The sequence below is a fragment of the Molothrus ater genome, chromosome 5, assembly GCF_012460135.2.
Source record: "Molothrus ater isolate BHLD 08-10-18 breed brown headed cowbird chromosome 5, BPBGC_Mater_1.1, whole genome shotgun sequence".
In the NCBI taxonomy this organism is placed as follows: Eukaryota; Metazoa; Chordata; class Aves; order Passeriformes; family Icteridae; genus Molothrus; species Molothrus ater.
Window position 1 is genome coordinate 13836652 of NC_050482.2, and position 16180 is coordinate 13852831.

General features: G+C 38.8%; 1 protein-coding gene across 5 annotated transcripts in view; it reads right to left on the bottom strand.

Moving 5' to 3' along the window:
• SRPK2 (SRSF protein kinase 2) overlaps nucleotides 1–16180 on the bottom strand; it is a 129599-nt gene that overhangs the window by 84408 nt on the left and 29011 nt on the right. Inside the window, exon 1 of one of the 5 annotated variants that reach the window (XM_036400259.2) lies at nucleotides 769–824. The exons of the other annotated variants lie outside the window; for them this stretch is intronic. Coding sequence (XP_036256152.1) covers nucleotides 769–809 — 41 coding nt within the window. The 5' untranslated portion in view covers nucleotides 810–824. Of the gene's footprint in view, nucleotides 1–768; nucleotides 825–16180 lie in introns of those variants that run through there. 5 annotated transcript variants of the gene reach the window in all.

Consider the following 16180-nt stretch of genomic DNA (forward strand, 5'->3'; position numbering starts at 1 on the left):
CTCATTCTTAATTTTGAACAAATAAATACTAAAATTTCTCTCAAAGCTCTTCTTATATATCTCCATTTTGGAAAGGTGACTTAACATCCCATTCCCCCCCACCATTTTCTGAATCTCTTATTGCTGGTATTTTGTTATAACCACAGCTGGTGAAAGGCAATGCAGTTTGCTTCTACATATCATACGTAAATATACTTATAAATCAAATTAAATTGCTCATTTTGGTTTTTCAAACCACCCATGCCACACAGCACTCGTTCATTTTGAAAGATGTCTTTTAGCCTGTTTCCTTAAGATAGCATTCAGTGCCTTATCATGTCTCTCTAAGCTGAGCCATTCAATAAAATAAACTTCAGCTCATCATTCAGCCTAACACAGTTTGAGAGCTTAAAATTAACAGTATTTTTTTACCAGCATCCAATATTAAAATGGTGAAACAAAACATTCAGAGGGTCTTTTGCATACAGCCAAAATGTTTATTGTAAATAATGGGAGGAAAATGGTATTATGTTTCCCTAGACTGAAGCAGTTTCAAAACCAAAAATGCCCTAAAATGCAGCTGCAAGCAAAACAGAAGTGAGCAGGGCTGGTTTATTTAAAATCAACAAAATAATCACCAGGAGGCTATTTCACGTCAGAAGACTTAAATGTACATTTAGTACCTTCAAGTATTTCCCTAAAAATGAAACAGCTACTTGAAATAGCACTAATCTGATTGACAGATAAAATAATTGCTTTAAAAACACTTCTGAGTCATTTTGTCCTTACCTGCAGGCATGAACCATTACTGCATGCAGCGACTGCTCCATTTCCTAGCACAGACTTGAACAGGGATCACATCTATCTTACAGAATGTGACTAATAGGGGGGATTTGCGATTCCTGAGCTACTTTCCAGAGGACACTCCCTTTTCCACATAACCGGGCACGAAACGCTCGGCCAAGTTCTATTTGCTACCGATGCTCACGGGCAGGAGCGCGGGCAGGAGCGCGGGGTCTGCGCGGCGCCGCTCGCCTGACAGGCGCGGCGGAGCGCGGGGTCTGCACCAGCCAGCCCCGCCGGGATCCGCATGCTGCAGCCCGCCGGGCTCCGGGGCACGGCCGGCCACCGGCAACCGCGGCCAAAAGGCACAAAGCTCGACCGGGAGGGCAGGCTGGGTGGGCACGGTGCGAGATCCAGCATGCAGCACACGCGGACAATGCCAGCAGCCCCGCGGAGGCAGAGGGAGAAGCCCCGCGTTCATGCGGACGGGGATGCGGCCGTACCTTTCTGGAGAGGACGACTTCTCAGAGTTAACTGACATCAGCAGCTCAGTCTTCTGCTTGATTTCTGGAAAAATCAGAAAACGTTCACCACCGACGCCGCCTGCCCTCGCCTTCCGGAGGTCTCGCTTCCCTGCGCCCTTTTGTCCGCCGGAGGCCCGGGACGCGGCGCTGTGCGAGGCCGCCCAGCCGCGCTCGGAGGGCCGGGCCCGCGCACATGACCGCGCACGGCGGGCGGAACCATCGCCGAGCGGGGGGCGCCGCTCCGCGCCCGAGCCCGCGGGGGCAGCGCGGGGGCCGCGCCACCGCTGCCGCCGGCGGGGGGGACGCGGGGGGTGCCCGCCGAGGGGAAAAACCCCGAAACAAAAGATTCCCGGCACGGATCGTCTTCCCGGTACCGTGCTAAGAGGTACTGCACACCCGCCAAAGCCTCCAGATCAAGAGCCCTGAAAAATATGGCTCTTTGAATCATTTTTGTCACAAAAAGCGAGGTATCAAATCACTACTTTCACACACGGCTGAGCAACCAGATGTGGAAAACGCTAGGCACACCTGGATTTTTGTTTTTTAGTGGTCTGCCTCTAATGTCCCCCAAATACACTTTGAAAAGTCATATTTCCTTTTTCTTTTTTTTTTTAACACCTAGTAATTCCCCCAGAGGGTGGCTGGGCTCTGAACAGGCTCCCCAGGGCAGTGGTCACAGCCCCAGCCTGGCAGAGCTCAAGAAGCGTTTGGGCGATGCTCTCAGGCACATGGGGTGACTCCTGGGAATGGTGCCATGCAGGGGGGACTTGGGCTTGATAATCCAGGGGGTTCCTTCCACTCAGCACATTCTGTGATGCTGTGATCACCAGGCCAGCACCTGTAAGGCCTGGGCTGGTCCCTTGTTCCCAAAATGCTGGCAGCACACCCTGGCACGGACACCCAGCATGCTGACACCAAGCAGAGATGCACCTTGCCACTCACTCCACAAGATCCTGTCAAAGCAGAACAGACTGCTGAAAAGTGAATTCACCAGGTGCTCTGGAGTCAAGCACCCAAAAAACGCAAAAGAACAAAGGGATGTGAACCTCATTTTAAGACCATATCCTCACTGGAGACTGTATTACCTGTGGTAATAATGGTAAGACCTGAGCAAGACTATGTCAACTTGTTAACAGCCACAGTAAACCTGAACTCTAAGGGATTAACCATTCCACAATGGAAGACCTTCACCCTGACTTTTCTTCATCTCTTCATACATATCTTAGGTACAAAGCCACAGAAATTTCTGAAAACAGAAGAAGAAAAGCTGGGCAACTAGATTTATTATTTTTTTTCAACCACAGTTACCAAAGTATTATTACTATCTGAATGAGTTTATCACTCTCATGCTCTGGTGGAAGGCATGCAAGCTAGCCAGTGATCAGCACCTTTTTGAGCATATGCCACTTGTTCTTCCCAAAACATACTGATCAGAAGAACCTCCAAGAAGTATCTCAGTTCTCACATCCAAAGTAGACGCTTCTCGGATTTTTGAAAACATATCTGTGAAATGTCATTATGTTCACAACTGGCTCCACTACATGACTGCAAGTACCATAAGAAACTTCTTTTACTGTTGTCCATCCCAGGCAGCAAGTGGTCCTACAGTCACAGCTACCAGATCACTTCTCTGCACCCCCAGACACACATCCCAATGCAGGGATGAACTAAAGTAAATGTCTCTACTACAGAGCCTTGACACCAACTGACTATAAACATGGTCCTCAACTTCAAAGTCCAACAAATTTTTAATTGCTTCTGAAGATGCTTATAAATTAAAATTGATTACATAAACAGATATTAAAAAGGCAGGATTTTATAGCAAAACAAAATCCACAGAGTTTGGAAGGAAGTGATCAAGTTATTTATTCCATAACTAAGCCTCCACATAGGCGTTGCAATGGATTATTATACTAAGACTTTATTGCTAACAGTACACCACAGGATGCTAAAAATAAATCCAAGATATAAGTTATTTCACCACAAACTTTGAGTCCCTGGATTCTCTACAAGACATTTCTCCATGATGGTATTAAAGCACATAATTTAATTTTACTTCTAGTAACCAAGTGACAAGAGAGACTTATTTAATATAGCTGCAAGAAGAACTTCAATAAAATGAGACCCCATAGGAAAAAAAATCCAATGTCTTAATGAGCATCCACAATTAGGTAACACTCTTTTAACAAGGTTTTGTGGTTTTTCTTTCCTGTTCCCCTTCTGTCAATTTGAAATATTTTCTTATTTTGGATTTACCAATCTTCTGTCTCTGCTACCTGAGATTTTTACAAGTAAGGATCCCTTTTGTTCATTTTTAAAAGCAAATCTGTACTTTTACACATCCATATGGCACCAGCAAACTCAGGCTGATACCATCACTATCACTCCTCATACAAAACTGATTGTGGGAATATCACCAAAATAAGACACATGAGTTTTACACTAAGTGCCTTTAGGCCGTAAGAGAATAATGGCTGGAGAAACAGCAATGTTCTCATTTGTTTATTTTGATTATTTATAAATTACATATCCAGAATTCTGGGATAATTTACAGAATTTATTAGAACTTAGAAATTGCATCCCAAGTCCAAATAACATAACAGAAAAATCCCTTCAAACTGCAGCCACCATAGCACCACTCTATTGGCCATTGAGTCCAGAAGAATGCAAATTACAGCAGTATTTGTTAAACTCAAAGTAACAGAAAAAGAAAAGAGAGGAAAAATGAAAGTTTTACAATTGAATAGCTCTTCCTGGAGGTTTCTCGGTTCAAGACCCCCCAACCTAACACAGAACTAACATTTCCACTTTACCTCAAGTACAGTGCCACAAAGGCAAATGCTGGGCTGTTCAGGACCTGCACCTCTTAGAGATTCAAGGAACCACACCTTTAAAGGGTTTCATGAGTAGATTCAATAACTGTACTGTTCAGCACCCAGAGGTACAGAGAACTGCTGAGTGAGCAAGCATTTACATCCTGACTGAAGAGTTTTGGGTTGTCCTAATTTCTGAGGCCACAAAAAAGACAGCACTCTATACAGAACCACATCCAGAACAGATCATAACACTGACTGAATAAAAGTTGAAGATGAATGAAAATTAGAGCTTGCACATCTCAAAGCAGCAGTTAATGCAGTAAATTTTTTCAGCTACAAAATACCAATAAATTCAGGTATGGGGTAGTATCATTGTCACCAACTCCTCAGTCATTCCATGCACTTCATCAGCCCACTTTGAATCATTTTGCAGTGTACAGATCAAGTGGCAGACAACTGGCTCTCAGCCAATGCCTGAGAGAAGCAGATACACTAAGTCTCTAAAGCCATACTATTCAAGCTGTGATTGAATGAAAACAAAAACCAGAAAGGCTCTACACTGCCCAAAATGGCTTCCTAATCATCGTGATTGTTATTCTTTCAAACCAAAGGAAAGCCAAAACTAACCATAATTTTTTTTTTTAGCCTAGATGTTTGCCTCTTCTGATACATTCAAGTGGAAATTGTGTGTTAGACTAGAGAAAAAGGCATCAGATGAAGTTAAAGCAAGAAGGCATTTGCTAAGCCAAAAAATAAAAAGACCAGAGTCTTGGAAAAATGGAGAGAAGAGTCCTAGAAAGAGATGCTGGCAGTTTCTAAGCTCACAGGGGATTTGTCAGAGAGCATCATATCAAAAGCTCCAAGCAACCTGAAGTTTCCATACCAAATTTAGAACAAAACACCTCAGAAATTATAAGGGAAGAAACTCTCCACACAAGATGAAGAAGAGAAATTCTGTTATTTCAGCAGTGTGAAAGAAGAACAAAAAAAAATTATGTGGGAACTAGGGATATCTACATAATCTGGAAAAAAGAACAGAAGAGCAGAATTAGCCTGAAGTTTTGTTTATTTGTTCTGTCAATTAAAAAAAAATACACAAGAGCTCTCCACAATAAAAGAAAATAAAAAAAATCCTAGCTGCTGTTTAAGCACAGATGGAGAAGTGTGGACAAGGTATATGGCACTGCACAAACTGTTCCCTGTGACATATGTGTAGATATCAGAGTCACCACAATTTCAAAGTCAACTGACAGAAGTCACTGTTTCACTAAAAATTTAATCATGTCTACCACAAACAGATTATCTCAATGGTCTACAACATGTTCATCAGTCAAGATTAAAATATCTTACTGACAGTGCATGTATTGAATTTATCCAGGGCAGAGATCCACTGTTGCAGAACTCAACTAATACAGCTTCTTCCTCCCACCACCCCCAAGCCTTTTGGGAGCAAAGGAAGAGACAAAGTAGCATCTAAACATAATTCCCTTCCATTTTTTTGCAATGTAAACCCTGCCATACAAGTTTTCATACATCCTTTTAAAATAAATATTATACTAAACAAATGCAAGAAAAATATACTTCATTTTTAATTAATAGGTAGGCTCATCCACACATTCTGTTAGTCAAATCAGATCATAAACTAGCAGGTTTAGTGCTTTTCTTCCATTTTCTGTGTGGTGTGTATGTTAGGACACAAGCTTGAGGTGCTTTTAGCCTTTCTTCTCACTATCTTTAAACGTGTACTTCCTTATCAATATCCATCCTAGTCTATTCTCCACTGAATTTTCCATCCTTGCATCACAATTACAGCTGCTTGGATCTTACAATTTGCCTATAAAACCTCATCCTACTGCAAGTTGACTACTTCCAGTATTACTCTTAAAAGAAATAGTCCTGCTTCCCAAATGAATCTATGAAGACAGATCTGAAACTATTAAACAAATAAAAGTAATCAAACTGTCTAGTCTAAGTAATTTTTCAGCCTTGAAGTCATGAAGTGCATTAGGAACTTTGGTATCAGTAATGTGATTTTATGTGGACAGATCTATGTTTTGAGCTTTGGATAATTGTACAAGTGACATGCTAAACAGCACAAAAGGCAATACATTTAAATTCTCCCAATGAGGCACTGGACCCTAAACAAAATGAGACAGATTTGCACACAACTTGAGAAGTTCACTGCTTTATATGTTTTAGATCATATACTTTTAAAATAAATAGTTCTAAAAGACTGCTAGAATCACAGGCCATGTGATTAAAATGGGTTTCAAAATGGCACAAACACAGAGCAAGCCTAAATTTGATAAGCATATGAATACTATATGAGGTAGTATTGAAGCATAAAGAGTATAACTGCCCTAAAATAAAATCATCTTCCAGATGTTACTAAGCTTTTGAAGTGAGAGAAAAAAATAGTACCTTTATGGACTTCTTCAGGTCTCTCATAACATTCACATCAATGCTGATACACAAGAGAGCAACTGCCTCACTGAAGAATAAGTGACAGAAAAACTAGAGGCAATCTCCTCTTGAGGAGATTACATTAATATTATTAGTATTTTTCCTCTTCAATATGTTAAATAATATTTCTGCTCAGAGCATGAGGAAATTAGAACTTTTGAGGTAACACCATACTTGTAATATTAAAATCACCATTTTAAGGAACTGTTTACTTCCAAATGATAAAGCAAACTGTCTCCTTTCCTAAAGACATGTATTAGAAAAAGTCAGTAATACTGAAATGCACTTTAAATTTTAAACATTTTTGTAAGAGTTGTGTTTTAGTTACTGCACTGAATGTACAGCATGTTTTGAAAACAACACTTCCTTGTCCCACATACAAGTTCTAGGGACCAGATACAGATACAAAGGGAAGTTTTTCTCTGTACACTGCACAAGTTCAACTACAGCTGGGTCCCACTCATGCTCAGCTCAGCAGACAATATCTAGGAGTCAAGACCTAATGGTGGAAAAAAATATATAGAATTTTTTTTTTAAGTCTCTCATTTTCTCTTGCATAAAGGGGAAGATGGATTTACTCAGTATCTACTGGTATATTCCATGGATCATGTTAATAGTACTGACTCTTTTGGGGTTTTTGAGAAACTATATGTTGCATCTGATCTTCTCCTAGAGATCTCAGAGCCACTACCTTTTAGATCTCTGATATACTTAAAACTACTGGAACCATATGCTCAGGTACTTTTAAAGAACATATTCATAGTATTCATATTCACTTGTGTCCTTCTAAACAGTTTTCCACACATGAGCTGTGGTTGAAAAATAATACTTTCACAAAATATTCTGAGGAAAACATGTCTTCCTTCAAAATGGCTGCTAGTCCCAGTTAGTACCCAAAAGTTAAGTCTACCCTAATTCTTAAAGCCAGACATCCTTCACATGCAGATGACACTGCCAGTTGCTTAGCACAGTTCTCCTTAACAGAAATGGAGGCCAAAGCTGCTCTGAAAGACAGTGCATACTTTAAATGGTAGTTGTTGCCTTGTTTTTGCAGAAGAAAATGAAAGACTATTTATTGAAAACTTGCAGAACAATGGTAGCTCATTCAAGAAAAACAGCAACACCAGTATTACCATTTTACAACTACATTTCACTCAATCTTCACCATGAGGAGGACACTGGAAAACACAGGACACAGAAAGGAGTGAAATGTGGTAGGAAGGAAGCACACACTGCAGATCACAAGAGTGAGAACAAGCTTGAGAACATCAACCATACAGTCAAGCTTGTTTCTGCTTCTCCAAAAGGGAAAAAGGAATACAAAATGCACAGATGAATTTGCCTTTTACTTGTTTAAATAGTTAGTTTCCAAATATATAAATATACATAATTGATGTAAGTTACACCTCTGAAGAATTTTTAATGCAGTCAGATTATATATAAATAATTTTGAAGGAAGTTTGTAGATAAATTTGAGGAAATATTAGATATTTAAGATAAAAAGCATTACTATGTGCTACAGTTACTCAATAAGTGGTCCATTATGAACATAGGGAAGCGGAATAATTTATGTTTAACTAGTTAAACATAACTATTAATTGGAATTTCTTTTAGTCATCCACATAACTTAACTAAGCCCAGCTGACATTATCTGGTATTTCATCTATTAACAGACTGTAATATTCCTTAATAAAGTGCTTACTGAAACACAAAGGTGACAATAAGAGGAATTCCTCATTCTCATAGTTCTGCTGGGTCTGGCAGCATTTGCTGTACCAGATGTATGCCCAGCACCACGTTGCTTTTCCCTCCCTCCTCGCATCTCAGGCCAATAAACAACTCTGACCAAAGTTTCTTTGAAAATCCATCGTTTTACAAAAAGCCATTCTGCAAAGAAAAAAACAATTCTTCGTTTTGCATAACTACTTGTCAGATTACCAGGAAGCACACCAAAGAAAGCACTATTCACCCCAAATATATCTGTGCTTGTTATTTCCTAATTATTGTCATACTGAACTTTATTATTTAGAAGTATTTAATGTTTATGAGAACAGTTTTGTTTGGAGGGGACAGGGACAGAGTTGAGAACATTTTCTAGAGCTGCCAGAAAACAGAAAGCTTATTCCTACAAGTTTATTAATTTTAGGGGGAAAAGAACAAACAGCCCAAGCCAAAATATTCTAAGTATCTTAAAGCATATCCTTTGTCCTTTTAAAATCAGCTGCCAATTGCTTCCTATTGCTAGGCAAAAAACCATATTTCCATATGGAAATAGCTGAACACAAGGTAGCTAGAGACAGAGTGAATTAAAAATTTATACATGGACAGCTTTTCTGCTGAAGCTGAAAAAACTTCAAGTTCCAGCAAAATAATGAGTGTTATATACCCTCAAACTACATAATTTGTAATATTTTCACTATCTTAACTCAATGGACAGAGTGAATGATTTCTGATTTCTAATCCAAAATATTTCTACTTTATTCCCTTTATATTCTTGAGTACAATTATTACTGTGTTAGGATCCTTCTGATAATAGCATTTTCTTTCAGGTCTATAATTTGCCTGAATGTCTTAAGTGCTGTTCAAATTTTCAACTGCTAATATTTTCCCATCATTTGTTATGCACTTTATTTTCAAAATTGAAGGAAAAAAAAATTGCTCTAATGTAGCAGATTGACAATTCCAGTTTTAAAGGAAAAACAGGTTTCTATTCATCCAAACTGAATCAAGCATATGTTACCTTATAAAGACTAAAGCAGTGACTCATAAAATCTTGCACACACTGATTCCTCCCTCTCCTAGGAGATGAAGCTACATGATTTACCCAAAAGGATTAAATGAGGTCACAGTTATTGAATACATGTTATAACCTTAAACTTCAGGTTAAAATTTCTTCTTAGTCTTATTTTTCAGAACCATTCACTGTTCTAAAAAGCCTTATATTTTTACTTTTCCTTACAAATTTACAGATAGAAATCCTTACAGTAGAAATACTTTTAAATTGAGATATTTAATACATTTGCTGTATGCTTTTCAATATGTTTTTATATTGTGGTTATTATCATAGTATCTACACAACTGATTTTTTCAAATATTCTTGTAAGGTTTTTGACATTTCTTATCCAGCAGATCTTCAGGCTCTTATACTCCTTGAATTTTCAGATGCTAAGACATTCTCAGCCCTGTTCCTCTAGGACATGGGAAGGACTTGTTTCACCTTTTCCTGGGTTCATAAGAGTACACACAATTCTCAGAAAAAGCTCCATCAAAAAAGCACATCATCCCAAGCACAAAGGAAGCCAAAAATCTTTCCACTTTAGCAGTGATTTGTGCCCCACTGGGACATGGGCCCACATGGTGATCAGCTTACCTGAATTTTAAGTCTTGAGGAACATTGGACAGGTTACAGAGCTGTCCCTGTAAAACTTCATATAAGATGTTCCATATTGTTTATAATAGAGACAAAGGGCAGAATAGGGAAACAAAAAGTGTTTTGCATGAAGGAGTAAGAGCAAGAGAAGCATCCTCAGCAGTCATTAAAAGTGCCAAAACGAAGATGCTGACGCCAGCTGTACCATGCCACACTCACCAAATAACATCATATACTCCTGGCTTTATCTCTAGGTCCTACATTTGGACACAGTACAACTCCTGTGTAAATAAGGCTGACCATGCCACTCAGCAGTACAGGCTCAAACCAGACACCCTTGAATGAAATAGGAAGGATTTGTCTCACAGCAAATTTAATATTAAACAAAAATTGAAATTCTCTATCTGAGCAGTCAGCCACCCTTCAAGTATGCTCTTTGCAGTTTGTTTCTTGTTCAAAAGACAACTGAAGGGCCAATGCAAGCTCTGAAATCCTGCTCCAGCCTGTCAGACCAACACCAATTACTGCAAGGAGAAGGCTTTGGATCTGTGGCACCAGTGCCAGATATCTCTTTGCCAGAGATAGCAGAGATACCTTCTGCCTCAACTGGCAGAAGAAACTTTATGTGAAACACCACCACTTCCCAGCCACTGGAGATGCACGAGCAGTGACTGCAGCCATCCCTGCCTCTGGCACAGGGATGTGCCCTCCTGCTGCCACCACCACCACTGACAGCAAGAAAACCCTGAGACACTGCACAGGAGGAAATCACTGTCTGCTGTAACACACACCCCCAGTAACAGATCAAGCTGCAATGATCACGCCTGGGAACAAAGACAATTCTCTGTTAACACAGCATCATTTTATTACCTTAGATGTTTTTAGTTAAATAAATTGATCTACCTATTCTTAAATTACATCTTGATCAAGTTTAATCTTTTGGAAACAGTATCATCAGTAAAGCTGTAACACAGAAAAATTAAATTTCAGAATTATTACTGGAGATAAAATTGTAACGAGATGAAATTGTAACGATGACAAATTTTAAATACGCACACAGTGCCCACAAAAGGAGGGACCATCTAATTATATTTCAAGTGTTTTTCTCACATATACCATTTTCACTCTTTAATTGCCAATGCTCTGGATTTACATAGCAACATGAACATACTGGGGGATTTTTCTACTGGGCTTCTCTGGAGTGCAATGGACATAGCAGTAACACAGGAAAGTATTTCCTTAAACAAAAACCCAACACTGATAACTTGGCCCTCAGCCAGCTGACACTTCCCGTTTGTAAGGAACGGAAATACCTTTAATTCTTCAGATGCCTGCCTTTGTGAAGTCTGACTGTAATTACCACATAATACATAGATGTACTGAATATCTGTAATTGGAAATATTGGAAAGGACATACTACATTCACAAAAAAGCAAAGAGAAAATATGAGGTGCTTCCAAGTAAGGGAATGCTATGAGAGCCTTCTAGCCCTGAAGAACGTCTATTAGGAATATTTTTAATGTTATAGATAATATATACAACATGCATGCAAATACATGTCAAAATATCCCCTTGCTTTGTTTTTGCTCTGTTCTTCAAAGAAATTGGATGATTTAAAAAAAAAACCCCAAACATTATACATATGCAACAACAATAAATGACTGAAGTGGAATCTGGAGAAATATCTATAATTTTTTCTGCAAGATGTGAGATTTTTTTAAATCTGATCAGAAGAAAATTCTGGCTACTAAGGACAAAATATTTTTATAGGAAAGAACAGAGTTGAAAGCAATCCCAATAAGGGAGGTATTTAGATAAAGCAGAGGTTTGTCCAGACCTGATGAGATCTGATCCTGCAATTAGTAAAGCTATTTAGATCTATGCTGCTTGCCTATTTTTTCCTTGTTCATTAATATCTCATCTACACTGTCTCATAATCAGCCATTGCTGATGTAAAATTACAAGTGTTCTTGGCTGGCCTGCAAAACTACCTCTTAAACAATAAGACTTTCAAGGCTGGTTTTTTTTAGCTCTACGTTTTTTCTTTTCACACCCTCTCCTCTTCTCCATCTGACTTCCCCATCACTTATTCAGCAATCATATGAGAAACCTGCTATTGTCTTGCCTAAAAGCTGGCTACAAATAGTTTCTTCTGTGGTGAAGACACAGCGATGTAGGTGGCGAGAAATCACCGTGTGCTCTGCAAGCATGTGGTGATGTCACTCTGGTACCTCCCATCCTCTCCAGGACCTGCATGGCACAGCTTTGATTGCAGGATGCTGCTGGGGTGCAGGACATCAGCCAGCCTGTCCCCAGCCTTCTCCTCCCTGCACTCCTTGTCCCAGCCCATGGAGCGCTGCCATGTGCCCAAACTGATGGCTGACATCTCCAAACCAGGCACTCAGGACTTCTACACGTGCCCATCTTTTCTGGGAATCTCTGCTGCTCAGAGTGACCCTGAGATGTGTTAAAAGTCTCTTTTCCCAGCCCAGCAGTCGAAGAAGAGTCAGAATTGTTCAGGTGTAGTTTTCAAGCTTGTTTATTTTCCTGTTATCTATAACATTCTGAGATCTGTTCATCAGGTCAGTCCAAGGCACACTGAGCACCCTCAGAGGCATTGTTTTTTTTACCCTAAAAACTACATGTACATTTACAATAATGTCCCAATACCTATCACCTATGTTAGACAGTATGCTCCTACCTTAAACCAATCCAAAAGTGCCAGCATCACACAGAACATGGAGGCCAGAAGAAGGAGAAAGAAGCACAAAACATGCCCAAATTGCTCCATCTCGGAACCCTAAACCTCCATTCTAAAAACCTTAAAATTCTACTTTTCACCCTGTGATAAACTAACTACTATTCTACTTAAACCCTCCTGACTTGCAATTCTTCATATAGAGGTGGTAATTTGTTCCATGGGTCAAAATCAAAGTCACAGGAGTCTTGGGCTCTGTGCCAAGGTCTCTGAGCCCCCTGGCAGGAGCTGGAGCCATCCAGGACAGCCAGAGGGATGTTGGCAAGACAGGTCTTCAACAACACAGTCCTAAGTTTGCCAGTTTTTAGAGCAACATTTAAACAATATACAATGCTGTACAGGCTGCCTACAGTGGCAGTTACGTCTTTCATAAAAATAAAACCCTATTGAACTAAAAGAAACTGTTTTGGAAACTGATCGGTGCAGATAATCACAAAGGCATCAAAAGGAAAAAGAAAATGGGAAGACAGATTGGCAGATAACACTCTACCTCCTATTTTAGATTTTGCTGAGGACTCAGAGCAAGGGTTCAACCTTAGAGCATTTCCCTTTATATAAACACAGGTGAACAAACTGAAAACCTTGTTGAATAAAATAAAAAACCTGATGAAAGAGCATGATAAGTTGTTCAATCTGAATTCTCCTCCAGTTTCACTATCCTATTCACCATTCCCTAAAGTATCTAAGTTTACAATCACAGATGATACATGCTTGAAAATCAGATTAATCAAGTTTCAACAGGACTGGCAAATCTAGCCCAGACAAACCTCACCAATGATCATCCTGGCTCCCATACAAGGAAGGAAACACGCTTCAATGTTATATATTTTTAAGTGCCACTACTACTTGAACCACCTTTGGCAAACGTGGAATGTGACTACATTTACATCATCTTTATTTGCTCCTGGTATTTAACACTCATAATGAGAAATTATGAATAAGCATCATAAGAAGAGACCATATAACAAATTTATTCTAAATAGTGTGATTTTCCTAAGTTATGAGAATCACCAGTATAGCTTCAAATGTTAATTAGAAGGAAAAGAAATGTTAACATGAAGGAAAAGTTGGGAAAATGGGCAGAAATCACCGAGAGCAGAAAAAAGTGAAGCAATAGAAAAATACAGCAAAATTTCTGGAAGAAAGAGAAGGAACATTGACAGAGAAAAGGTATGTTGCCAAGGCAAAAATAGACAGCTGAAGACAGTAGACAAAGAAGGGTGAGAACACTCAGGAGAGTGTAGGAAGAAAACCAAACTGAAAAAGATGAGGACTAAAACTTGCAAGGGAAAACACTAAATGCAGCAAATGTGTTCAAATGAGCTGATGTGAGGTTGTTAGGGAGAAGGACAACAAGAGCATTTGGTATATTTTAGGGAAGATTGATGAATGCTTTTCTGTGCAGTGTCTACAGGATACCCCAGAATATGCACTGGAAAATAACAGTTGCTTTCTACCCAAAAGGACAGAACAGCAAGGACATTAGCACCCTCTCCCCATGGCTGCACTGCTGCTTCTACTCAAACAAGCACCTAAGCAATGACAAGAAAAGCTGAGGAAATGGCAGATCTGCAAGTTGCACCCAACACCTTACATTTACAACCATGTTTTGGAGATGTCTATACACTTGAAAATATGGTATCTTGAGTACAATTTAACCTGACTTTAAGAGACTACAAAGTGTATTTAGAGAATCTGCAGCATCTATTTTTTTACATTAAAAATTCAGCTTTTGCCCATTGTGAATAAGGCAGTATAATAACATCATGGAAACAAGAAGTAAAACATACATTTAAAAATTGGATCTTCTTCAGAGTTTTGATTAGTTACTCTTCATGCTTATTATATAGAAGACTAGGGAAAAGAACTTGCTTTTTTTACTTTTTAAATATGCAACACCCACAAATTGCTACGTTAACGTTGGAAAAACTTCCCATCAAAATGAGTCAGCAAACCATTCCTCCAACAAGAATAAAAAAAAGGGCAAGACTTAACATTGCCCTGGTTTATTTTTACTTAGAAATACCATTAGGAAAAATGATTGAAAGTGATGAAATATTCAGACTTTATCCCTCTAAGATAATTATTACAATTATTTCATCCCTCTGTTAATATCCTTGAGAAAGCACACAAGGGAACTAGATAAAGAAAAGGCCACATCCAGAAGAAGTGTAAATTAAATTATTTTATGTTAAGCTTGTGTATGTCCAACAGTCCTCTTAAAAATCTAGCTGGAACTGTTGCAAAAGCTACTAAACCCAGCATTTGAAGGTGTATAAATCCCTAGCATTCTGTCAAGATCATTGATGATATCACCATTATTTTTAAGAGGGAAAAAATGGCTTTCCTACAATTCTCCTTGTTCCACAGACTGAATAGGCACAATGACAATTCTCAACCATTAACTTTTAGACAGATTAAACAAAGTCTGCCTATTGGTGTCTTCATCTGAGTTACCATGCTCCTTTTACCACAGGCAGGGAAATTGCCTATGTTGAGATTTCAGCTCATTACTTGGTTAATCTAAGCCCAAACAGGCTGAATCCCCCACGTGCCAGCATCTCCCCACCAGCAATAAAGTTTATATAAGTATAACCAGACAGAATGTGGACGCCTACACTGAAGACAGCCAGATGAGATCAAGTGAATCCCACTTTTACTGCACAGATTCAGGTAGTTGTATCAATTCAGATAATTTTCACCCATTTGGTTACTGACTTCTGCTGCCATTTAATGTGAGATTAAAATATCAGTTATCACTCATCTTTGTGTATTAATGACACCAAATCACTTACCTTCTACAAGGAATAAACAGGGAAAGAAGGCTGTGGTTTGGATGGTTTTTTAGTCTGTTCAAGAGTAGAGTCACTCAGCTGTTCAATTTTTTAAATTGCTGTTACTCACTGCAATCCACACACGATAAACATTAGAACAGGTACTAATATATCTCCAGTAGCACATAAATCCCCTTACACAAACACAAGTCATCAATCACATTAACATTTCATCTTGAATGAAAAAGGAAATAACATGGATATGACAAAGTTTGAAAACAGGAAGCACACAACTAACCAGGGAGAGTATCAGTGGAGAAAAGTGGAGTGCTTTAAAAAGTTCATAGGAAATTTTAAGAATACATAGGCATGTTGGCTGAGAAAAATAATTTTTAAAAAGTAGACAAGGAAAAACAAAAATTTCTGTTGTATTTCCTTCTTATCATCACTCTTATATTTATGCAAAGAAAGGGAAAAACAAAAATTTCTGTTGTATTTCCTTCTTATCATCACTCTTATATTTATGCAAAGAAACAAAAAGGCTATTTTTTTTTTTTTAAGTAATATGGCAAGATAGACAAGGAAGTACACAACAGCACAGGGAAATTTAAATACTGATGGAAATGCACTCAGGCTGATAGAGTTAAATGGGATAAATCTAAGCAGATATATTTGTGGATTAAGAGACACATACAGGACTGTAAGAACATTTT